Genomic DNA, 20538 nt, shown 5'->3' with positions numbered 1-20538 from the left:
GTGCTTCAATGTCGCTGCAGTCTCTAGAATAAGAGGAACATGTGCTAAGAAAATCAGATGTTCCTGAAAGCTGTCATTTACCAAATTTACAAAATTGAAAAACTAAGCCTGAAATAATATGGCAATTGGCCTCAGTTCCACAACCTGGTTATACTCAGTGTCTTCCAATGGCAGGTTTTACCAAAGCTGAATCACTGAAATGTTTTAAGTCAATTAGTTTTATTTCTATTTAGCCTTAAAAACATGTTAACACTGAAAACAGATGCTTTGCTTCATATGATATTCTCAAAAAATATTAACTGCCACTTACCTGAGTATAGGGTGATATAAAACTCGTGATGCACACCAAGCCAGCATCGGCAAACAGCTTAGCAACCTCTGCAATGCGTCGAACATTCTCTTCTCTGTCTTCAGGGCTAAAGCCAAGATTTTTATTGAGACCTTGACGAATATTGTCACCATCCAAAGTGTAACACGGTATACCATGGCAAACCAAGTACTCCTCCAAAGCCATGCTCACTGTGGTCTTCCCTGCACCAGACAAACCTACAATGGAACAGTCCAAACAGATGGCACATATAAGGTGTGAAGAATCACAATGTGTTTCAACAACAGACTAAACCACAGTCATGGCAGCTGCTCGCAACATTCTTACTCAACATTTCTCTGGAAGACTCTTTATCTCTTACCTAGGAGAATGTCTAAATTGCTTAAAATAGCCCTTGTTTTTAATAACTTTAGGTATGCCTTATAGTATCCTTGAAGTCACAAATCAAAAGAACCTAACTAGTTTAGAATCAGATGTGGTTGAGCGGATAACTGCATCACCCTCGCGAAAACACTATTCTAGAAATCCTTGACAAATCTTGAGACAAAGTTATATTCCCAAATTCTTCCCGACAGGGAAGAACAGGAAACGACAAAAGTAGGCTGAATCTTACAAAGGTACCTTGGTATCCAGATATACATAAACCACTGTGACAAAAATGGCTGGAAGTCTAATTCATAACATTGCTTAACCCTAATGAACACTCTCTTTTCTACTCACCTTGCTCAACCACTGATACTTATAGTCACTAAATAACCAGAAAGAGAGGGTAAGGGCACATGTATGCACTAATACTTGCCATGATGGTGAGTACACAATTATAGAATATCTCACTAAATGGTTAAAAAAGACAAAATATTTAAGTTCTTGCAAGAAAAAAGTGATGGCAGCACAGAAGGCTATGTGGAAAAGAAACAGAAGACAGGATGACATGTTATATCACAGCATCAGTTTAACATTTGCTGCTTTATACATTAAAAACCTACATTAGTGGGGCCCGGCGGCGTGGCCTAGCAGCTAAAGTCCTCGCCTTGAAAGCCCCGGGATCCCATATGGGCGCCGGTTCTAATCCCGGCAGCTCCAATTCCCATCCAGCTCCCTGCTTGTGGCCTGGGAAAGCAGCTGAGGACGGCCCAATGCATTGGGACCCTGCATCCGCATGGGAGACCCGGAAGAGGTTCCAGGTTCCTGGCATCGGATTGGCGCGCACCGGCCCGTTGCGGCTCACTTGGGGAGTGAAACATCGGATGGAAGATCTTCCTCTCTGTCTCTCCTCCTCTGTGTATATCTGGCTGTAATAAAATGAATAAATCTTTAAAAAAAAAAAAAACCTACACTAGTAAGCATAGATGCTGTATTTTCCAAAGACAGCTACAATAGAACACCTCTCCTATGAGCTAATGACATTGAACTCACATCCTAGGAACAATCTAGAGCTCAATGCTGGAATGCAGAGGTTTAAACTGTTGTGTGTAATGCCAGCATTCCACATGGGCACTGTTTTGTACCCAGGCTGCTCCACTTTCCTGCTAATGCACCTGGAAAGCTGTGGATTCTCACCCCTGGACCCATTTGGAGACCTGGATGAGGTTCCTGACTCCTGGCTTTCACCTGGCCATCATGGCCACTTGGGAAATGAATCAATGGATAGAAGATCTTTCTCTTCCCATCTCTCTGTAACTCTGTTTTTCAAATACATAAATAAGCCTTTTAAAAAAAGTCATAAATAAGCTATGTTTCCCCTACAGTGCCAGCAGCACATATGGGGTCCGATGCATGTCCTGACTGGACCACTTCTGATTCAGGCTCCCTGCTTGGAGATGATTCAAGTCCTTGGGCCTCTGTGCCCACGTGCTAGAACCACAAGAACCTCCTGTCTCCTGGTTTTGGATTGGCTCAGCTTCAGGTATTGAGGCCATTTGGGGAGTGAACCAGCAGACGGAAGATGAATCACTCAACCAATCTCTTTCAATCTGTTTTCTCTGTAAATCTGCTTTTCAGAGAAAAAGAAAATAAAGAGGGATGATCGAACTCCCACCCTTGAGTCTGGGTGGGCTTTATGACTCGCCAGCAGCCCAGAGAATGCAGTGAGATAACAAGTTTCTCTCTGATCACTTGATTTGGGAGAAGCCAGCTGGTAAACACGTGGAAAATATCATGTCAGAGAGGTTACACAGGTCTCCTAGTTAACAGTCTCTGCTAACAAGGCTCCCAGCCAACAGACAGGCATTGTCAACAGACACAGCCATCGGAAATTTCAGCCTAGCTGAGCCTTCACAGGACTACGGCCATGCCAGCAGAATGCCAACCCAGCAAGAGCTTAACTGGCACTCTTTAATCCCTACCCTCAGAACGGTAAGCAAGCTGAAGCGGTTGCTTTATACCACAAAGTTGTTCAGAAACAGCACCTGGCTGAAGAGGGGTGAGTTGTTCTGCTTTTTTATTGCCATTTTTAACTACCAGCTGGGTAACATGTTTCGGGGAAAAAAAAAAAAAAACTTACACCTGAAAACCTCAACTCATTATACAGCAAAAGCAACTTAAAACGACAAATTTATCTGTGTATAACTATGTATTTACATATCTTGTGTAATTATGTACTTGGAAACAAAGATTCAACAAATGTTGAACACTGACATATTGAACACTGAAGTACTGAGAAAGCTTCCTTGAGGTGACACTGAAAACAGAAAAAAAAAAAAAATAAGGCAAAGAAATTAAAGGAAGCAGAGGAGATTAACAAGCAATGCAAGAGAGATAATGCAAAACTAAGATAAAGATAACTGGTACACCTGAAGAAGAGACACCACTGTACCAGGATAAACAGCACCTTAAGTATTCATGGCCACCTGCAACTTTACAAAATGATCCTAACTGGAAACATTCTTTATGGGCGTAATCAAATTTAAATGAGGAAGTGGTCACTCTGGAAGAGGGTGGATCCCAAATTCAATAACTGGTGGCCATATAGACAAAAGCAGACACTGGAGAAAAGGCATGTCTACAGGCACCGAAAAGACTGCTAGGAGAGAGGACAGGAACAGATTATCCCTCAGAGCTTATGGGAGGAACCAGTCCTGCAGAATACAGGACTTTGGATTTCTACTCTCAAGATAATCAATTTCTGTCATTTGAAGTCATCTTGTTTATGTGCACTTGTTACAGCAACCCTGGGAAACGAATATGCCAACCACAACTGGGAAAAGATACACATCACTAATGCCTTGGGCATCTTGGTTTTCATCCAATAATATCATCCAAAACTAATAAAGGTCATGGATGACTGGACAGCACGGTTACTTAGCCCAATCTAACAAGCACACATACGTAAGAACATTGCACCTACCAGGGTAACACACATTCTTCTCCAATGCTCACTTAGAAAAACATATTGTAAGCTTTCAGCTCCACATGTAATAGACTCCAGAGTCACTTTACTTTCATAGCAATGATAAATAATAAGCTAAACAGAAGTCTACAATTGTTCTTGGGCCCCTAAGAAGGGGCTGGCTTGACCCATCACTATGGCACACAGCAAGTCAAGCGACCACTTGGGACACCCATATCCCACATTAGAGCACCAGTACAAGATCAGCAACTCTACTTCGAACACAGCTCTCTAAAGCACCAAAGTACAGCAGAGGCTGGCCCAGGGACGTGGATGGAGTTCTGGGCTTGTGACTTCTTAGCCTTTTGACTAGATCAAGAGTACAAAAACAGAGCTCAAACTCTAAAGATGCTTCCTCCTAGTCTAAGATGATCTATATGAGCTTCTTGAAGATACACTGACTTCTCTCTCTGGGTCATACCTGTTAGCCACACTGTGCAGCCACGAAAGCCACCTCTGGTCCCCACCACCTGGCCTCTCTTATTTCTGCTGACATGATGGGCTTGATAAGTGACATTAGTTGCTCTCTGCATGCCCTGGAAAAAGAAAAACACAACAAATTATGGTTCATTTGAATCCATTAAAAGGTAAACACATATTCCTTAAAAACAAGTTGTTACTACTCCCATGTAATGTATCCAAGGCAAGGAAACAGATAAAACAGCTAGTCTTTTCCTTTTTTAGGGTAGCAGTATGGAATTCAGTGTTTTACACAAACAAGTTAATTTAATCCTCACAGCCACCCATCACATTGTACAGATGAAAACGTTAAAACAAAAAAGTGAAATAACCGATCCAAGATCTCTCAGTCATTGAGCGGTCAACTCCAGAGCCTCCTCAGTCGGTTTCATAAGGCAGGAGTCACATGACAACTACAGCAAGTGAGCAGAACAAGGCCCCTACTCGGATTCAGCTTATATCCAACAGGGGGAGAATGCAAGTCAGTAAAACCCAATGACACCCTTCAGGGAAGTACACTGAAGAAAAGTACAACGGAGTGAGAAAGGAAAGAGAGGGGACAGTGTGTGTCTCCTTGGGACTATCAGGAAAGTCCTCTGGGAAGGAGACATCTGAGCAGAGGACCCCACGCATGGGAGGGACGCTTGTCTTTGCAAACAAGATGCCTTTACCAACTATTCAGCAATCCAAGAGTGGAGCACGCTGGATTTAACTGGACAGTTTGCCAAATTTTCCTCTCCTCCTTAAGCAGTAAGAGCAATAAAATGATAGGCCTCAAAGGATCTGAATGGCCTTTTCTCCAAGAAGATACAGATGATCAAAAGCACATGGAATGCCATGATCATCGGCCATCAGGGAAATGCAATTCAAACTCATGGTGACACAGTATTTCACATCCTCTAGATTAGACACAATAAAGATCAAAAGGAACAAGTACTGAAGAAATCATGGAGGAATTAGAGTCCTCATTCCTCTGCTGATAAAAATGTGTAACATAGTATACTTTGGTAAAGAGAAGATCCCTCAAAATGCTTGACACACAGGACCCACACTGTGGTTCAGGGTGTTAAGCTGCTACCTGCAGCACCAGCATCTCATGTGGGCACCATTTTTCATCCCAGCCCCTCCACTTCTGATCCAGCTCCCTGTCTACATGCCAGAGAAAACAGTGGAAGATGACTCAAGTGCATGGGAGACCCAGAGGAAGCTCCTGACTCCTGGCTTCAGCTTGCTCCAGCTCCATCTTTTGTGGCCATTTGGTGAGTGAAATCAGTGGATATAAGATCTCATTCTCTCTTCCCTTGTCAATCTCTCTGTAACTCTGCCTTTCAAATAAATAAAATCTTAAAAAATAAAACTAGACATAAAATGCCCAAATGCCTCAAAACTCTCCTCCTGTATATATATTCACATGAAATGAAAACATATTGCAGGAACCTTATATATGCATGCTCATTGCAGCATCATTAATAAAAATTAGTTAAGTGGAAGTAACTTCACTGACTCCAAATAAATGCTCATCAATTGATGTTTAAACAAATGTGAACAGAACTATAATACACAGTCATACAACAGAGTATCATTTAGAGTTTCAAAAAAATGACTGAAGGATCAACACAAGCTGCATCATGCCAAGTGAAGAGTTACAAAGACCACATTATTGTGTAATTCTGTGCATTGTTAACTGTCCAAAATAGGCAAATTTACAAAGAGAAACAGAGCCTGGTGTATGGCCTAGCAGGTAAGGTTCCATGTAGGATGTCCACATCACATATCAGAGAGCCTGGATTCAATTCCAATTCATCTCTGGCTCCAGATCCCACCTTCCCACCAAGTCAGTCCCTGAGGTAGCAGGTGCCAGCTTGAATGGTTGTTTCCCTACCACCCATATAGAAAACCTATTGAATTCTCAACTCCTAGCTTCATTCTGGCCCTGCCCCAAATGTTGTAGGCATCTGTGAACTGAATCAACAGATGAGAGCCACAAACACGCACAACATACAATCAACCAATCGATCAATCAATCAATCTCTCTATTGTCTTTTTTCAAAGTACTCTTTTGCATGTGGTTTGCTATCTGTTAAAAAAAGGGGGGTGTGGAAAGAGTAGTGTTATGGTTGGCTCAGGCTATCAGCTTGGGGGGAAATGGGAAATGACTGTTGATTGCAAAGCTCTAGATGGTGAAATGTTCTAAAATTGACTGTGGGGTGATGCTTACACAAAACTGCATATACTAAAGAAGACTAAATCATGTACTTTAAAAGAGTGAACTTCATTTAAACAGTTATTTTTTCAAAGACGAAACAAATGCTAGCCTGTATTTGCTTCTCCTTAGGCAACAAAAACATAAAGTGTTTCAAATAGATCCTATTTTTACAGAGTAGCTATCCCCATGCTTTTGACCAAGGTGTTTGTCTGTTACCATGCTTGGGCTCTTATCTTACAAAATAGATTCAGTGAACAGTCATTTCTTCAAAAATACCTAAAGAATGTATACCATACTCCTGAAATTCTTCTAGGTGCTGTTCACTGCAGGTCACATGCCAGTGCAATGGTTCTCAAAGCGGGGTCCCTGCTCAGCAGTATCCGCCTTTCCTGGGAACAAGCTAGAAACACAAATTCTCAGGTCCGGGCCCGGCGGCGTGGCCTAGCGGCTAAAGTCCTCGCCTTGAAAGCCCCGGGATCCCATATGGGCGCCGGTTCTTATCCTGGCAGCTCCAATTCCCATCCAGCTCCCTGCTTGTGGCCTGGGAAAGCAGTCGAGGACGGCCCAAAGCTTTGGGACCCTGCACCCACATGGGAGACCTGGAAGAGCTTCCTGGTTCCCGGCATCGGATTGGCGCGCACCGGCCCGTTGCGGCTCACTTGGGGAGTGAAACATCGGATGGAAGATCTTCCTCTCTGTCTCTCCTCCTCTCTGTATATCCGGCTTTCCAATAACAATAAATCTTTAAAAAAAAAAAATTCTCAGGTCTTAGCCCAGGCCTACTAAGTCAAAAGCTCGGATCTGGCAAACACAAGGACTGAGATGAACAGGCTAACTATAGAACAGCAGGGGACTCCTTGTCAGATACATGCTTTACAAGTCATCTGTCCCGCTCAGTAGGCAGCATCTTTACTCCGCTGTATGTGGTTTGCTGTGCAGAAGCTTTGCCACTTAACATAATCTCACTGCCTGCGTTCAGCTGCACTGCCTGTGCTCTTGCAGCATCTCCAAAAATGTTTATCCAGCTCAAAGTCGTGAAGTTTTCCCCTGTGCTTTCTTCTAGAAGTTTACTGTTTCAGAACCAATTAAGCCAAAAATTAACTGCTACTTGATTTTTCTGTACATGAAGTGAGATAAGGGCTGTGTGATATATCTCATAGTCAGGTGGTATAATGCCTCCATCTTCACTCTTTTTGTTTAAGGTTTGAGATCTCTGCTACTATATGAATTTGGGGACATTTTTTTTCTATAAAAAAAGTCATTGAAATTTTCATAGCGACAACAATGAATCTGCAAATTACTTAGCCACTATGGACATGCTAATTATATTAATTGTTTATTATTATTATTATTATTCATTTTATGACAGTTTCACAAGTTTTGGGATTCCCCCAATATTAATTGTTGTTCATGAACATAGTAGATATTTTCATTTATGCCTTCTTCGATTCTCTCCATCAATGTTTTACACTTCTCAGTGTACAAGTGTCTCCATTCTAAAGTGAACTGATTGCCAAGTATTAAACTTTTCTGGTGTCTGTTAGAGAAGGGAGTGCTCACCTGATCTCTTTTTCAGATAGTTCATTGTCAGTGTATGAAATTGCCACTGATTTTTATGTTGATTTTATATCCTGCAACTTCACTGAATTCACGACATCTAATGGTCTTTTTTGTAGTGTATTTTACAGCCTAAAACAAAAGGTTTTCTGCAAATGGGGAAACTTCTTCTTTGGATGCCTTCTGTTCCTTTCTGGTGCCTAACTGTCCCAGTAGGACTTCCAATATTAACACAGAGTAACACTGGCAAGTGTGTCTTTTTCCTGGACCTGGACTAAAGGCTTCCAGCTAGCTGTGCCTCTTTGCAGCCTAAGTTAGCTCTGGGCTTTCATATACGGCATTTTCTGTGATGGGGCACATTCCTTCTGTTCCCAACAAGTTTACAGCTTCTGTTACGAAATAATATTCAATTTTGTCATGTGACTTTTCACTTCTACTGAGATGATCAGTTTTTGTCCTTCAGTCTGTTAACGTACTGATGGATTTGTACATGCAGAACCACCCATGCGTCCCTGGGATAAGCCCCACTTGATCATGTACGCTGGAAAGATCCTTTCACTGTGCTGCTGACTGTAGTCTGACATGCCTACGCAGAAATGGTTTTACATATATTAGGGATATTGGCCAAGGAATTTCTTTTCTTGCACTGTCCTTTCTCTGATTTTGATGTGAGAGTAATGCTTGCCTTATAAAACGAATTTGGAAGTATTCCTTCTTGTTCAATATTCTATAAGACTTTGAGAAAGACTGATACTAGTTCTTTCATCAGGAAACCTATACAATAAACTATCCCTTTTTAAGATTTATTTATTTGTATTGGAAAGTCAGATATACAGAGAGGAGGAGAGACAGAGAGGAAGATCTTCCGTCCATTGACTCACTCCCCAAGTGACCGCACCAGCCAGAGCTGCGCTGATCCGAAGTCAGGAGCCAGGAGCCAGGAGCCTCTTCCAGGTCTCCCACACAGGTGCAGGGTGCCAAGGCTTTGGGTCAGCCTCGACTGTTTTTCCAGGCAACATGCAGGGAGCTGCATGGAAGCAGGGCTGCCAGGATTAGAACAGGCACCCATATGGGATCCTGGTGCATTCAAGGCGAGGACTTCAGCCACTAGACCACTGAGCTGGGCCCTAATAAGCTATCCTTTAACAAATCATTGCAAATGTTATTTTTAATAGTTGTCTTTTAACCTTCATACTGAAGATATAAATGGTGTACACGGCAGTCTAAATATTAATGTGTACCTACTATTTTGTGAGTTTTATACTTTCTTTTTTTTTTAATTGGAAAGGCAGATTTATAGACAGAAGGTTCACTCTCCAAATGGCTGCAATGGCTGGAGCCAAGCCAATCCAAAGCCAGGAGCCAGGAGCCTCTCCTGGGTCTCCCACACAGGTGCAGGATCTCAAGGTTCTGGGCCATCCTCGACTGCTTTCCCAGGCCACAAGCAGGGAGCTGGATGGGAAGTACAGCAACAGCACGACAAACTGGCGCCCATACAGCATCCCAGTGCTTGCAATGGGAGCCATCTTGCAGGTTCCACATATTTTCATATTCCTAATTAGAATCCTGAGGATTTCTGAAGGACAGTTCTGAAGGACAGTTCTGTGGAGTACTTAACAAACCTCTTCCTATCATTCCATTCTCCCCTAGACTGTAAGATTTCTACTGAGAAGTATGCAGCTAGTCATAAAGGAACTACTTTATATGTAATTTGTTTCTTTTCTTTTGCTACTTGCAAGATCCCAATTTTTGGCAATTTGGTTATCAATGTTCAGTACAGTCTCATTTGTATTAATAAATGGACTTTGGTCTTCCAATACTGGTAGATTTATTTAATTCCTGAGATAATACTTTGTACTATTATTTCTTTAAATAAGCTCATGTCCCTCTCTCCTTGAAATTCTGTAATTCCAATATTTGCTTTTAATTCTGTCCCATAAACCTTAAAATATTTCTCCATCCCTTATCTCTTTCCTTCTCTGACTATCTATTTTCAAATAATGCATGTCATTTTCAGCGGCTTTCTTCCGTGTTGGGCTTGGAGGCTGGATCAGTGCCAGTGTGAACCTTGGGATTAGGGCAGCAGAGACTGGAGAAGACCACACCTGGAGTCTTGACTAAATGGTCTGGCCTGGCATCGGGAGCTCCTGTGTCTGCTGGCAGACGCAGCATGTCTGAAGCTCAGGACTGTATGGGCCAACCTGGCTCTGAATGGATCACAAACCCAGGCTGACCTTGGTACATGGAACAATGCAGGACCGTTGGAGGTTACATCTCAATAATACCCCAACAGCTAGAGCTACGGAGGCTAGCCTAGTGTCGGGGGCTATGTACAACCGTCCCTCCCACCCTCTTCAACACGTCTTTTATTTTCTTATTTTTTTCCAAAATACAATTCTAATTGCCTACCATCATTGCACATATACTTCAGACAGGCTAAAAAATAAACAGCAAGTTCACAGACAAAAAAAGAAGCATTTTATTTTCACATTTTTAATCATCTCAAACAAACCAACTACTCAGACACAGAGTACAGCCAAGTTCACACACATACACACGAAGTTATTTTTGTTTTTACAAGGCTTTTTTTCTGTAAAATTATAATGAGCACAAAAGAACACTCCAGTCATCAAAAATGGTGGATTGACAATATAAAAAATATGTACAGCATAAACAAAAAATGCAGATTTTCCTTTTTAAAAAATACTTTGAAGAAATAAAGTAGAGGCTGGAAGCTCTGTTTTTTCCCCCATTTCTGTTGCAAATCCACTTTGTGATGGTGGGTGCAGCTGGAGCTTACGAAAATCTGAAACACCGATCTGTAGATGTGTTTCTTTGCAATAAGCTGATGAAGCAACCAAAAACCTGCCAGCTCTGCACTGCCACAAATTTACACAAACACCTTCCAGACAGTGCCATCTGCATCTCCTGGGCAGCGATTCTGCCTCTCCACTTCAGCTGCCAGGCTAGTGGCTGAGAAGACAGCGAGGCCTCCGCTGAGGGGTGGGGAAGGCAGGACGCAGTGCACGGCTACGTTCACTTGCAGAGCCTGCTCGGCTGGGTCATTCTGACTGGGGACTTCTCCGACTGACCGTGCTCTTGCGCAAGCAGAAACATGTACCTAATGATGTACCTAATGAATGTCAGAGCATGTTGGCTCTATAAAATGTCTTCCGCTTTTCAACTAAATTGCACTAGAATAAATTAAAATTATCTGACAAACTATAAACTGCTGAAGAATATGACTGGCAGAAAACAAAGGCCAGTGAGGGACTGTCTGTCCAATCCCCAAAAAGAAGGTAACCTCTACTGAAAAAGACTGTGGCAGCAAAGGCAGTAGTCCTGCAATTAGGGCGATTTTCTTCATGTTCACTTCTGAATATTCCCAAGCCAAAGATAAATGGAAAAGTGAAAAAGTGTAACTTTCTAGAGCTTCAAAAACAACTCGAAAGAGGCTACTGCTCAAATGTTGCTACTTAAAATATGCTGTGCAGCAACACCAGCATGACCTAGAGGCTCATTAAGAAGTCCTTTTCAAGCCTAGCCCAGGCCTGCTGAATCAGAAGCCAGTTAGCGGCAGGCTTACCTGACCACCATCAGCTGGCTGCGGGCATGCTCTGCATACACATCAGGCTCACCCACTGGTTTAAAAAGCTTTAAAAACACCTCTAATGGACTTTCACATACACCATAGAAACCTCCCAAGCGAGGGCTCCCGGACAATCTGCACCCGGGAACCCTAAGAGAGTATTGGTTGATGGATCCCTCCTAGACACTGAGAACGCAGTGAAATAAGAGCAGCTCAGCAAAGCCACTGCTCCTCAATGGGTAAGTGAACAAAGCAGTCGACTATGACAGACTCTGCCTCCCACCTCAGACCCAGTAATTATGGCATACAGGCATATGTTTTGTTTTTCTCCTGCAGTTCCTGGCTCCTCATTCCCTCTCTAAGTTAGGACAGAGGTCATGAGATTCTACTCATTCTAGAAGGCTCTTTCCCCTACTCTCCAGAAAGGAAAAATGAAGAATTTTAATGGGCAGTCTTTCGGAGCTTCCCCACTCAATTAGCTATTGTGTCTCTACAAAGAAGCATCTATAAACGTTCACAGGGCGATGGCTCAGCACTCCTGGACAGCAGCACACACGGGGACCTGCAGGAAGGCAAGCAAGAATCCAACCACATGCCAGAAGGTGCTGCCCCAGCTACACAGACAGGACCCTGCCAAACCTCTCCTAACCCATCACCTCACTAGCCACTAGTCTTAAAATTAAAGCAACCTCTACAGTACATGGAAAAGTGAAAATACAGCGTTTTCCTGAGTTCTGTGAGCCATACTAGCAAATTAGCTGAACCTGAGGAGGAGCCAGCAGGAACCCTGACTTGCAACTGGGTGGTCAAAAGTTTCCAAGGTCTGAACTCAAAGTGAGGTCTGAAGTGGTCAGCCTTAGGAACTGCGGCTCTCCTGGTGGATCTGTCAGATCTGTCATTAGCCCCCAGCAGTTCTTAGCAGAGCTGAGTTAAATCAGAGAACAACAGCTGGTAGCTAGAACAGACTTAACTCCCTGCTTGGTGCCAAGAGAGACTTCCAATGGCACCCTGAGAGCCCAGAGTCCTCTGTTGATGCTGCTTTGAAAGCAAAGAGAAAAATGGTGGATTTTTCCACAATAATTCATGTCGATGGAGTGGGATTTGATAGAATAGCCTTGGCCCAGAGACACACAGCTTGGAAAGAGAAAGGACAAAAGGGTGGTGACAAAGAACTTTTGATTCAGGGTGGCCATGTGGTTATTCCAAGCTGTGAGGCAGCAGCAGGGCTGTTAGTCATCACTAAAGGAGCAGATAGCAATAGTACTTAGACAGGAAGTCAACTTCCCGGGCTTGAGTCACTGGACACAGAAGGAAACACAAACTAACAAGTCCAACACTCAATTCCCTGGGCTGCTGTTATTGGCAACAGCTAAAATGAAAGGGGAGCACTGGATTGGACCTTGATGCCAGAGCAAGCTCAGATACTGGTCTATTGGGATTCAGCCTCAAAGTTACCCACAGGGGGGCAAATTACACTAATGCAATAGAAAGTGCCTCTACTTTAATCCTGAAGATGTAATCAGTGGGGGGCTGGTGTTGGGGCACAGTGCTAAGCCAGCATCCGCAACACCAACATCTCATATGGCACCAGTCTGAGCCCCAGCTGCTTCACTTCCATTCCAGCTCCCTGCTACTGTGCTAGCAACAGAACGTGCCCCAAGCGATTGGGTCCCCACACGCACATGGGAGACCCAGATGATGCTCCTGGCCTTGGCCTGATCCAGCCCCGCTGAAGACATTTGGGGATTGATTCAACAGATTCAAGATTCTCTCCTTGTCTCGCCCTCTCTGTTACTCTGTGTTTCAAAAACATAAATAAATCTCTGAAAGAAACAAAAAAAGTCATCAATGAAGGGAAACAGCAAAATCAAGGAGCCACTGGAACTAGAGCACTAACTGTGTCTCCACTGCCCAGCACCCACAGGTCATGGACTCTGAGCTCATTCAGGCGCTTGGGATGCTGCAGAACAGAACTTTTTTGCGTTGATGCAAGACTCACAGCTCACTAGTGAACAATCACAGGTGGTTAATACACACACACACACACACACACACACACACACCTAATCCCAAGGGAATCACCAGCCCAGCAAACTGCGTAAAAGCCACAATGTAGAGTGCTTATCCAGATTGGGGGGCGGGGGGGGTTGCTGGTCAATTCCTGCCATCATTGCCAACCATCACACCCCAGATGAAGCTGCTGATGCAAGTCACCAGGGAGCAGCTCTAGGGCAACTGTAACATTCACGTGTTAAATAAACCCATTACCCAACTCATGATGAAGGTGCTGATTAATGAAGTCCATTCTACACAGATATATTTCCTGCAAAACTCAAACTTATCTGATTTGCGGTCACAACTTCCTAGTATGTGTATCATTGATACCAGGAATACTAAAATGATGAAAACGAAAAAGATAAGAGCTCATCCCAGCAGGGTAGAAATCTTTAGACAATTATTGAAAAATGGGAGGAATGATGGACATTGATCACATGAAAGATGCTGATGCAACATTACAAAAGGAGACAGATCAACCTTGCAGGGCACATGTCAGCACTGGGCCTCCTCAGTTGCTGATGCCCGTGCAGTGGGAGAGCAGATCCAGATGCACACAAGAGACGTACATGCCAGTTCATCTAGGCCAGCAGGGGACATAGACCACCTCGTCAGAGGAGTAAAACACAACAAGTTGGACAATTCTCCTGGCCAAGCTTTGCAGCATGTTCCTGGATCTGTCAGTGTATAAGGTGGACTTTGTCAACCAATAGAGCTTAGATTTTCTCAACCCTGGTGCGACGAAGCCATCGATGTCTCAGAACCATCAAAGCCACTCCTGGCATATGACTTTGCTAGCTCATCCTTCGCTTGCACATGCCAACAACCTATATAGACGCCAGTTCACATCCCATCCAGCTCCCTGCTTGTGGCCTGGGAAAGCAGTGGAGGACGATCCAAAAGAGGCTCCTTGCTCCTGGCTCCTGGCTCCTGGCTTCAGACTGGCTCAACGCTGGCTGTTGCAACCACTTGGGGAGTAAATCAGCAGATGGAAGATCTTTCTCTCTGTCTCTCCTTCTCTCTGTAAATCTGCCTTTCCAATAATAAATAAATGTAAAATAAACAAATAAACCACTCGAGCAACAACATCCTTGAAACATTCCCCACATCAGCGGCTTCCTCCCCCTGCCCCAAGGACACAAGAGAAGGAAAAATAAAAAAACTGAAACATCTGAACCACTCACCTTTCTCCATACCTGACCCTCCCCACCCTAACTGGAGGCCCATGTGGGCATTTATCCCTCTCAATTATGTAAATATTCAGAAGAAAATTATTTTTTTAATAGATGGACCAGTGCGACCCACTATCACACAAAGTCCCCAATCTTAAAAGGCCGCAAGTAAATCTGCTGCATTTACCTGTGTGGAGGGGTATGAAAAAGCCAGAATGCACAGAATGCCATGAAAAAGCCAGAATGCACAGAATGCCTCACCCGGGACAACAGCTAGAGTGGTTAAAGATTAACAGACAGGCTAAATTCTCCCTGGCCTGGCCTTGGCTGGGAGCCAGGCTGAAGGCACACACAGGAAAAATGGGCCAGGCCAGAGAAGCAGCCCACTGGGCATTCCTTGACACAGGAGTCCAGCGCACTGCCACTCCACAGGCTGGTGCCAAGAGCTAAGGTTAAGTTGGGAGGATAAGGAATGCAAAGTTGATGGGACTAAAGTCTCCATATGGATGAAGACTGGGATTTTTAAACAAGCTTTACAAACCTAAGCAAATGATTGGAATGGATAGCATGACTGACTAGGGATTGCTTCCCACACCTTTTACTGTAAAACAGCCTGCAAGTCTATCTTCAGGCCAAACTTACTGAATAAGAGTCACTAGAACTCTCACAACCCACACTGCATCTCTCAGAGCCAGCAGAGAATAGCTGATGGGCAGAGACTGCCACCAGAACTAAGAGCGCCAATGCCAAGGAAATATCTGCACAAGAGGCCTGACTGGCCAGGGAAGGAGGAGGAAGGCCCACCAAGACCAACAGGGGACTGCCAAGTCATATTGCCCACAGCCTTGGCAATCCCAGTGAGGATTTTGACCACAGAGAAAATACAGCTGGCTAAAGAAAACTGGGACTCAGCGACTGTGTTTGCAAGTGTTTTCTTGCCTATCTCCATTTTGGAAAAAGCTAACTGCAGTTTGTTTTCCCACGGGAGTGACCCACATTCACACTGACAGCATTGCGGCAGAATGAGCTGAACTTCCCTTCTCACTAGCACAGTTTGGTCAGGAGGGATCTGGACTTGACACGATTTCCAGTGGACTAACACACTCTGTGTCTACGATAGAAGGTAATAGGTGAAAGGGAAAGGACAGGTGTACATTCACCCAGCAAAGAGCCAACTGTCTGCCCAGACAGTGACATTCTTAGGAAATAACTGGGCAGGAACCACCCCAAATATTTCACAAGCAACTGAAATTAACCGCTGGAGGAAGCATCTGGTGCAGCCGTGAAGATGCCACGAGGAATGCCTGCATCCCACACCGGGGCATCTGCGTTCTAGTTCCGGCTCCACTCCGGATTCCAAATTCCTGCTGCTGCACCCCTGGAAGGCAGCAGATGCTAAATCCAGGAGCTGACACCATGCCACCCATGGGGCACACACGCTAGCCTTAACGGCTGAGAGTATTTTGGAAGTGAACCAGTAAACAGAAAACTAATGCCTGCGGTTCAAATAAAGTGAAGACAAGTGGAAAACTGGAAACAAATCACACACACACACACACACACACACACACACAGAAATAAAATTAGCTACTGTTGCTATCAACCTCTAGGACAAAACAAGAAGCCCAACCATTGGATGGTTCATTTGGCTTTTTGGAGAACACCCAGTTCACCCTGAGGGGTCTTGCTGGTTCAGATCTCTAAGACTACCTGAAAGAAGCTATGCTCCAGAGAAAACCTAAAGGGAGACAATCCATGTAGTTACTGCTACAAAAAAAGCAGTAGTCCTCTCAACACCTTTGGGTCCCTAAGATCTCTACTTGGGAAGGATTTTGGAAGTCTATCACCAGGCCATCAAATGGATTGAAACTTATAGGAGGAGCCCAAAGGGAATCATTGAAATTTCCACATGCTGTTGCCTAGCGTGTACCATTAACAACAAATACCAGCTTGCTATTAAGTTGTAATTGAGACTGCCTCAATGATAAGGCCATCATCATGAAACCTGCACAATCTGTATGTCTCAGATGATTCAACAAGCTGTAAGAGATCTTTGGGCCCAGCTTCTTCCTCCATAAAAGAGGCTCAACCTGTGATAAAGCGTCTAACGTGGATGATAAGAGATAACTGCCTTATTCTTCACAATATCCCTACGGGGCTATCATTGCCATCTTCTAGATGAGCAGACAGGCAGTACAGAAAAATTAAATGACTAGCCAAAGGTCATGTATTTAATAAGCAGTGGAGCCCTGCAGTAGGCTCCACAGTTCTTACACTTAAGGATATCCACCTCAGAAATGCTGCCAAATCCCACTGAGTTAAGGGCTCAAAACTGAGGATCAGCTTTTAATACTCTCTTCTTCACCCCTAAATGTAGTCAAGTTCTCCCTCCTCTTCCTGAAATGTCTTGAGTTCATCTGTTCCTGCGATCCCACTGCCACCTAAACCAAGGCTCCACCCATGCACACTGGATGAATTAGTGACAAGAACTCCCGCAATATTCATCCCTCCACTCCTGGTCTCTGGGATTGCCACACCTGGGCTCCAAGTAGCTACGCTCTTCCTGCATTACCAATCCATCCTGCGATGGCAACTTCACACGTCCAGCTCTCAGCTGACCTAAGTGCCTGAGACAGATCAGGAGAAGCAAAAAACTTCCAAGGTTGAGAAAATTTAAATTCTAGTCCTACCAAAAAGCTCCCACAAAATCAAGTCTGAACCTGGCAGCTCTGCAACCACATGACCCTACCTGAGCCTACCTATTCAGCCTTATCCCACTCCCCAGAGGAAAAGCCGCAGGAGTCAAACAAGTGTTTCCATTGTTCTCTGGGTTTAAAAAAAAATCAGAAATTCTTACTGCCCACACTTATTCACACAGCTCCCCTCAACTTCAGAAATCTGAGCTCCTGCTCCTGCCCTCTCAAAGCACCCACAACCAATTAATGTTTCCTCTAAATTGCCATAAAAGTTGTCTTTTTATTGATGGTGGTTTTAGATTCCTTTTTTTTTTTTTTTTTTACTTGAAAGGCAGGCTCTTTCGCAGAGGAAGGAGTGACAGACACACCCATCCACTGGTTCACTCCCCAAATGGCACCAAAGCTAAAGTTGAGGGCATCCGAAGCTTGGAGCCAGGCATTTCTTCGAGGTCTCCCCTGTGGATACAGGGGCCCAAGGACATGTTCCCTCCTTTGCTGCTTTACCAGGCCATAAGTAGGGAACTGGATCAGAAGTGGCGTAGCTGAGGCTTGACCCGGCATCCATATGGGATGCCGGCGCTGCATGCAAAGTATTAGTTTGCCATGGCGCCATGCCGGTCCCCATAAAACCTGCCTTCCACCATTCACGGTGGTCCATAAAGAAGTATTCATCATCTTACAAATGGCCATTTAGAACCATGAGCAACCAGAGGGAAAGCTCTAAGCCCACATTTTCCATCTCCCGTTTCAGCACAGGCCTTCTCACAGAATCGGTGCTGACACGGCAAATAGAATAAACAAATGAGTCAGGGCTGGAAAAAAACTGAAATTACCTGTAGCTGTCCCAATTCAGCCAACCATGAAACACCTACAGCCAGCAGAAGCCTCAGTCCGCATTTCAAGGCAGTGAGTTCACCACACCTTTCAATTCATCATCTTTGAAGGACATGTTCTACATCCTTAAGTGAGCTGACCAGCAGCATCTTCACTCTAGATCACACTCCCAGTCCACCACAGCTGCGGAGGAAGCCCAGCAGCTCAGAGCTCCTGCACTGTCTGGGCCACCCTTCCTTCCCGGCCCGTGCACCTTCCCTGAAGAAGTAGAGTAACTGAAGGGAGAAAGGAATGCGGGAGAAGCCTTGACCTTAGCAACAGATCGGGTAAATTAATGACTTCAAAAGCACATTAGCCTGAAGGAGATTCCTGTATCGTTCTTCGGACTCACCAAGAGCAAGTGATGTTTTACACGACTGCGCTTAAGCCCCCATGATGCTGCTGCACTACCATCTAAGCCCCAAGCCAGGGTCTTTCCAGACTCCCCAGATCGGACACCCTCCCCACAACCCCTCACTACTCACTAACAAACTGTTGCTTATCAGGTGATAATGAATGAAATAGTCTTCTGCGAACACACCTCTTGACCAGTCAGGCCAAGAGCGATCCATGCTGAACGTTTTAAACCATTAGTGCTTTCAAAACTTCCTTGTCATCAGGAGCCAAATCTTGGAAACTGTTATTTGTCAGACATTCCGATTTCTCTCTCACAAACACACACACAAAGAAGCTCAGTTGACAGCCGTCTCAGCCGTGAATCGCCACATTGTTGGGTGCCTCTACGCTCTCATGGAAGACGTGGAGAACAGCCAGGCCAACAGCACCGGCGGAGCCAAGAAAAACCAGGAACGCCGGGCCCCGCCGCCTCGGCCTCCGCCTCCCCAGGGCTCCGGGCCTTCCCCGAGTATGCCGGCGTCCGCTTGCCCGCCCGGGGCGCGGCTTTCCGCAGCCGCCACGCAGCAGGGTGGACCGAGTCCGCGCCCCGCGCCGGCCCCCGCGCAGCCACTTCCCGGCGCTCGCGCTCCCCAGAGGATGCCGAGGAGGGAGGCGGCAGGCGGAGGCGGCCCGAGCAGCTTGGGTGGCCCGCGGGCTCGGCCTTCCGTCCGCACTCACCCAGTTCTGCGCGTTATTGCTCAGCTTGACTTTCTTGCACAGGCTGCCGGGCAGTTCCATGGCTCCGCAGCGCGCGCGCTGATGCTCGCCTTCTCTGCGCCCACAGGGTAGCCGCGGGGGCGGGGCCTGAATGGGCGGGCCCTTGGGTGGGCGGGGCCTGCGGCGGGTCGCGGGGCGGGCACGCGCCGACGTGGTCTCACGCTCTTGGCCCCAATCGCGTGGCGCAGCCCACCGGGGCTGGGAAATGGGTCCGGGGCCGAGGTGTGTGGGCGGGGCCGAGCGGCTGCGGGCGGAGCTTCGGCGCTCGCTCCCCCCCTTGAAGGGCGTGGCCTGGGGAGAGACGTGAGAGCTCCGGGGTCACGTCTCCGTCGCGGCCCCGCGAAGGGCATGCGCAGAAGCTCGGAAGCGGCTGGAGGAAGCAGCGCGCGCTCTTTCCCCTGCGCGGAGGCGACTGGGGTACTCTGACGTGGTTCCAGCTCCTTTAGCTTTTCCTCTTGCCACCCGAGCTCAGTCTTGTACCCATGCCAGTCCGGCTGCATTTCTTAAACGCTTCCAGGCTGTCTAAGAGAAGAACTCCCCACATGCTGCGTTTCACGGTAAACTGGCTACTTTACACACATTTTACAAAGAACTAATGCTCCCTTCCTCGGCTTCAGTAATTTCCCGACTGAGCTGAGTGATTATATGTAAGGTTTCCCCTCCCTCCCCCTACCGTATCTCTGCAGTGCTGTTGCCCACCTCGGACAAGCAAGCCAAGGGGCTTCTCTTTAGGACCACACCGAGGGTAGGCCGTTCACTGATGGAGTAGGAGGGGCACGGGGAATGGGCTGTGGTACTGGGGAGCTGCCTTCTTCGGAGATATGGCCGCTCCCACACCGTCCCCCAGGTCCAGAGCGCTGAACTCGATGGTCCAGGGCTTGCTCCAGGCATCAGGGGTTGTTTGTAGCACGGCCCTTCTGAAACCTAACTTCCTATCACCAAGATCTGAGACTGCAATCCTAGAGTGCCTAGGATAATCAGGTCCTCATTTGGTTAACCCTGACTACTATATTAAATTAGGCCTTCCCCATGGCCAAAGGAATCGTCATTAAACTCCTTCGTTGAACATTCTCCCGTTTGCGCACCTGATCCTCATACCTTT

At 45.7% G+C, this 20538-nt stretch overlaps 1 protein-coding gene across 1 annotated transcript in view; it reads right to left on the bottom strand.

Annotated features, from left to right (window-relative positions):
• PAPSS1 (3'-phosphoadenosine 5'-phosphosulfate synthase 1) overlaps positions 1-19518 on the bottom strand; it is a 99592-nt gene extending 80074 nt beyond the window's left edge. Inside the window, exons 1-3 of the mRNA XM_004594271.2 lie at positions 19398-19518; positions 4138-4252; positions 311-546 (exon numbers count right to left, since the gene is read on the bottom strand). Of these exons, the coding sequence (XP_004594328.1) occupies positions 311-546; positions 4138-4252; positions 19398-19457 (411 nt within the window). The 5' untranslated portion in view covers positions 19458-19518. The remainder of the gene's footprint in view (positions 1-310; positions 547-4137; positions 4253-19397) is intronic.
• Positions 19519-20538: the final 1020 nt, after the last annotated feature.

This window comes from Ochotona princeps, chromosome 7 (assembly GCF_030435755.1).
Source record: "Ochotona princeps isolate mOchPri1 chromosome 7, mOchPri1.hap1, whole genome shotgun sequence".
In the NCBI taxonomy this organism is placed as follows: domain Eukaryota; kingdom Metazoa; phylum Chordata; class Mammalia; order Lagomorpha; family Ochotonidae; genus Ochotona; species Ochotona princeps.
Note: the sequence above shows the minus strand (reverse complement) of the source record. Positions and strands in the feature narration are given on the sequence as shown.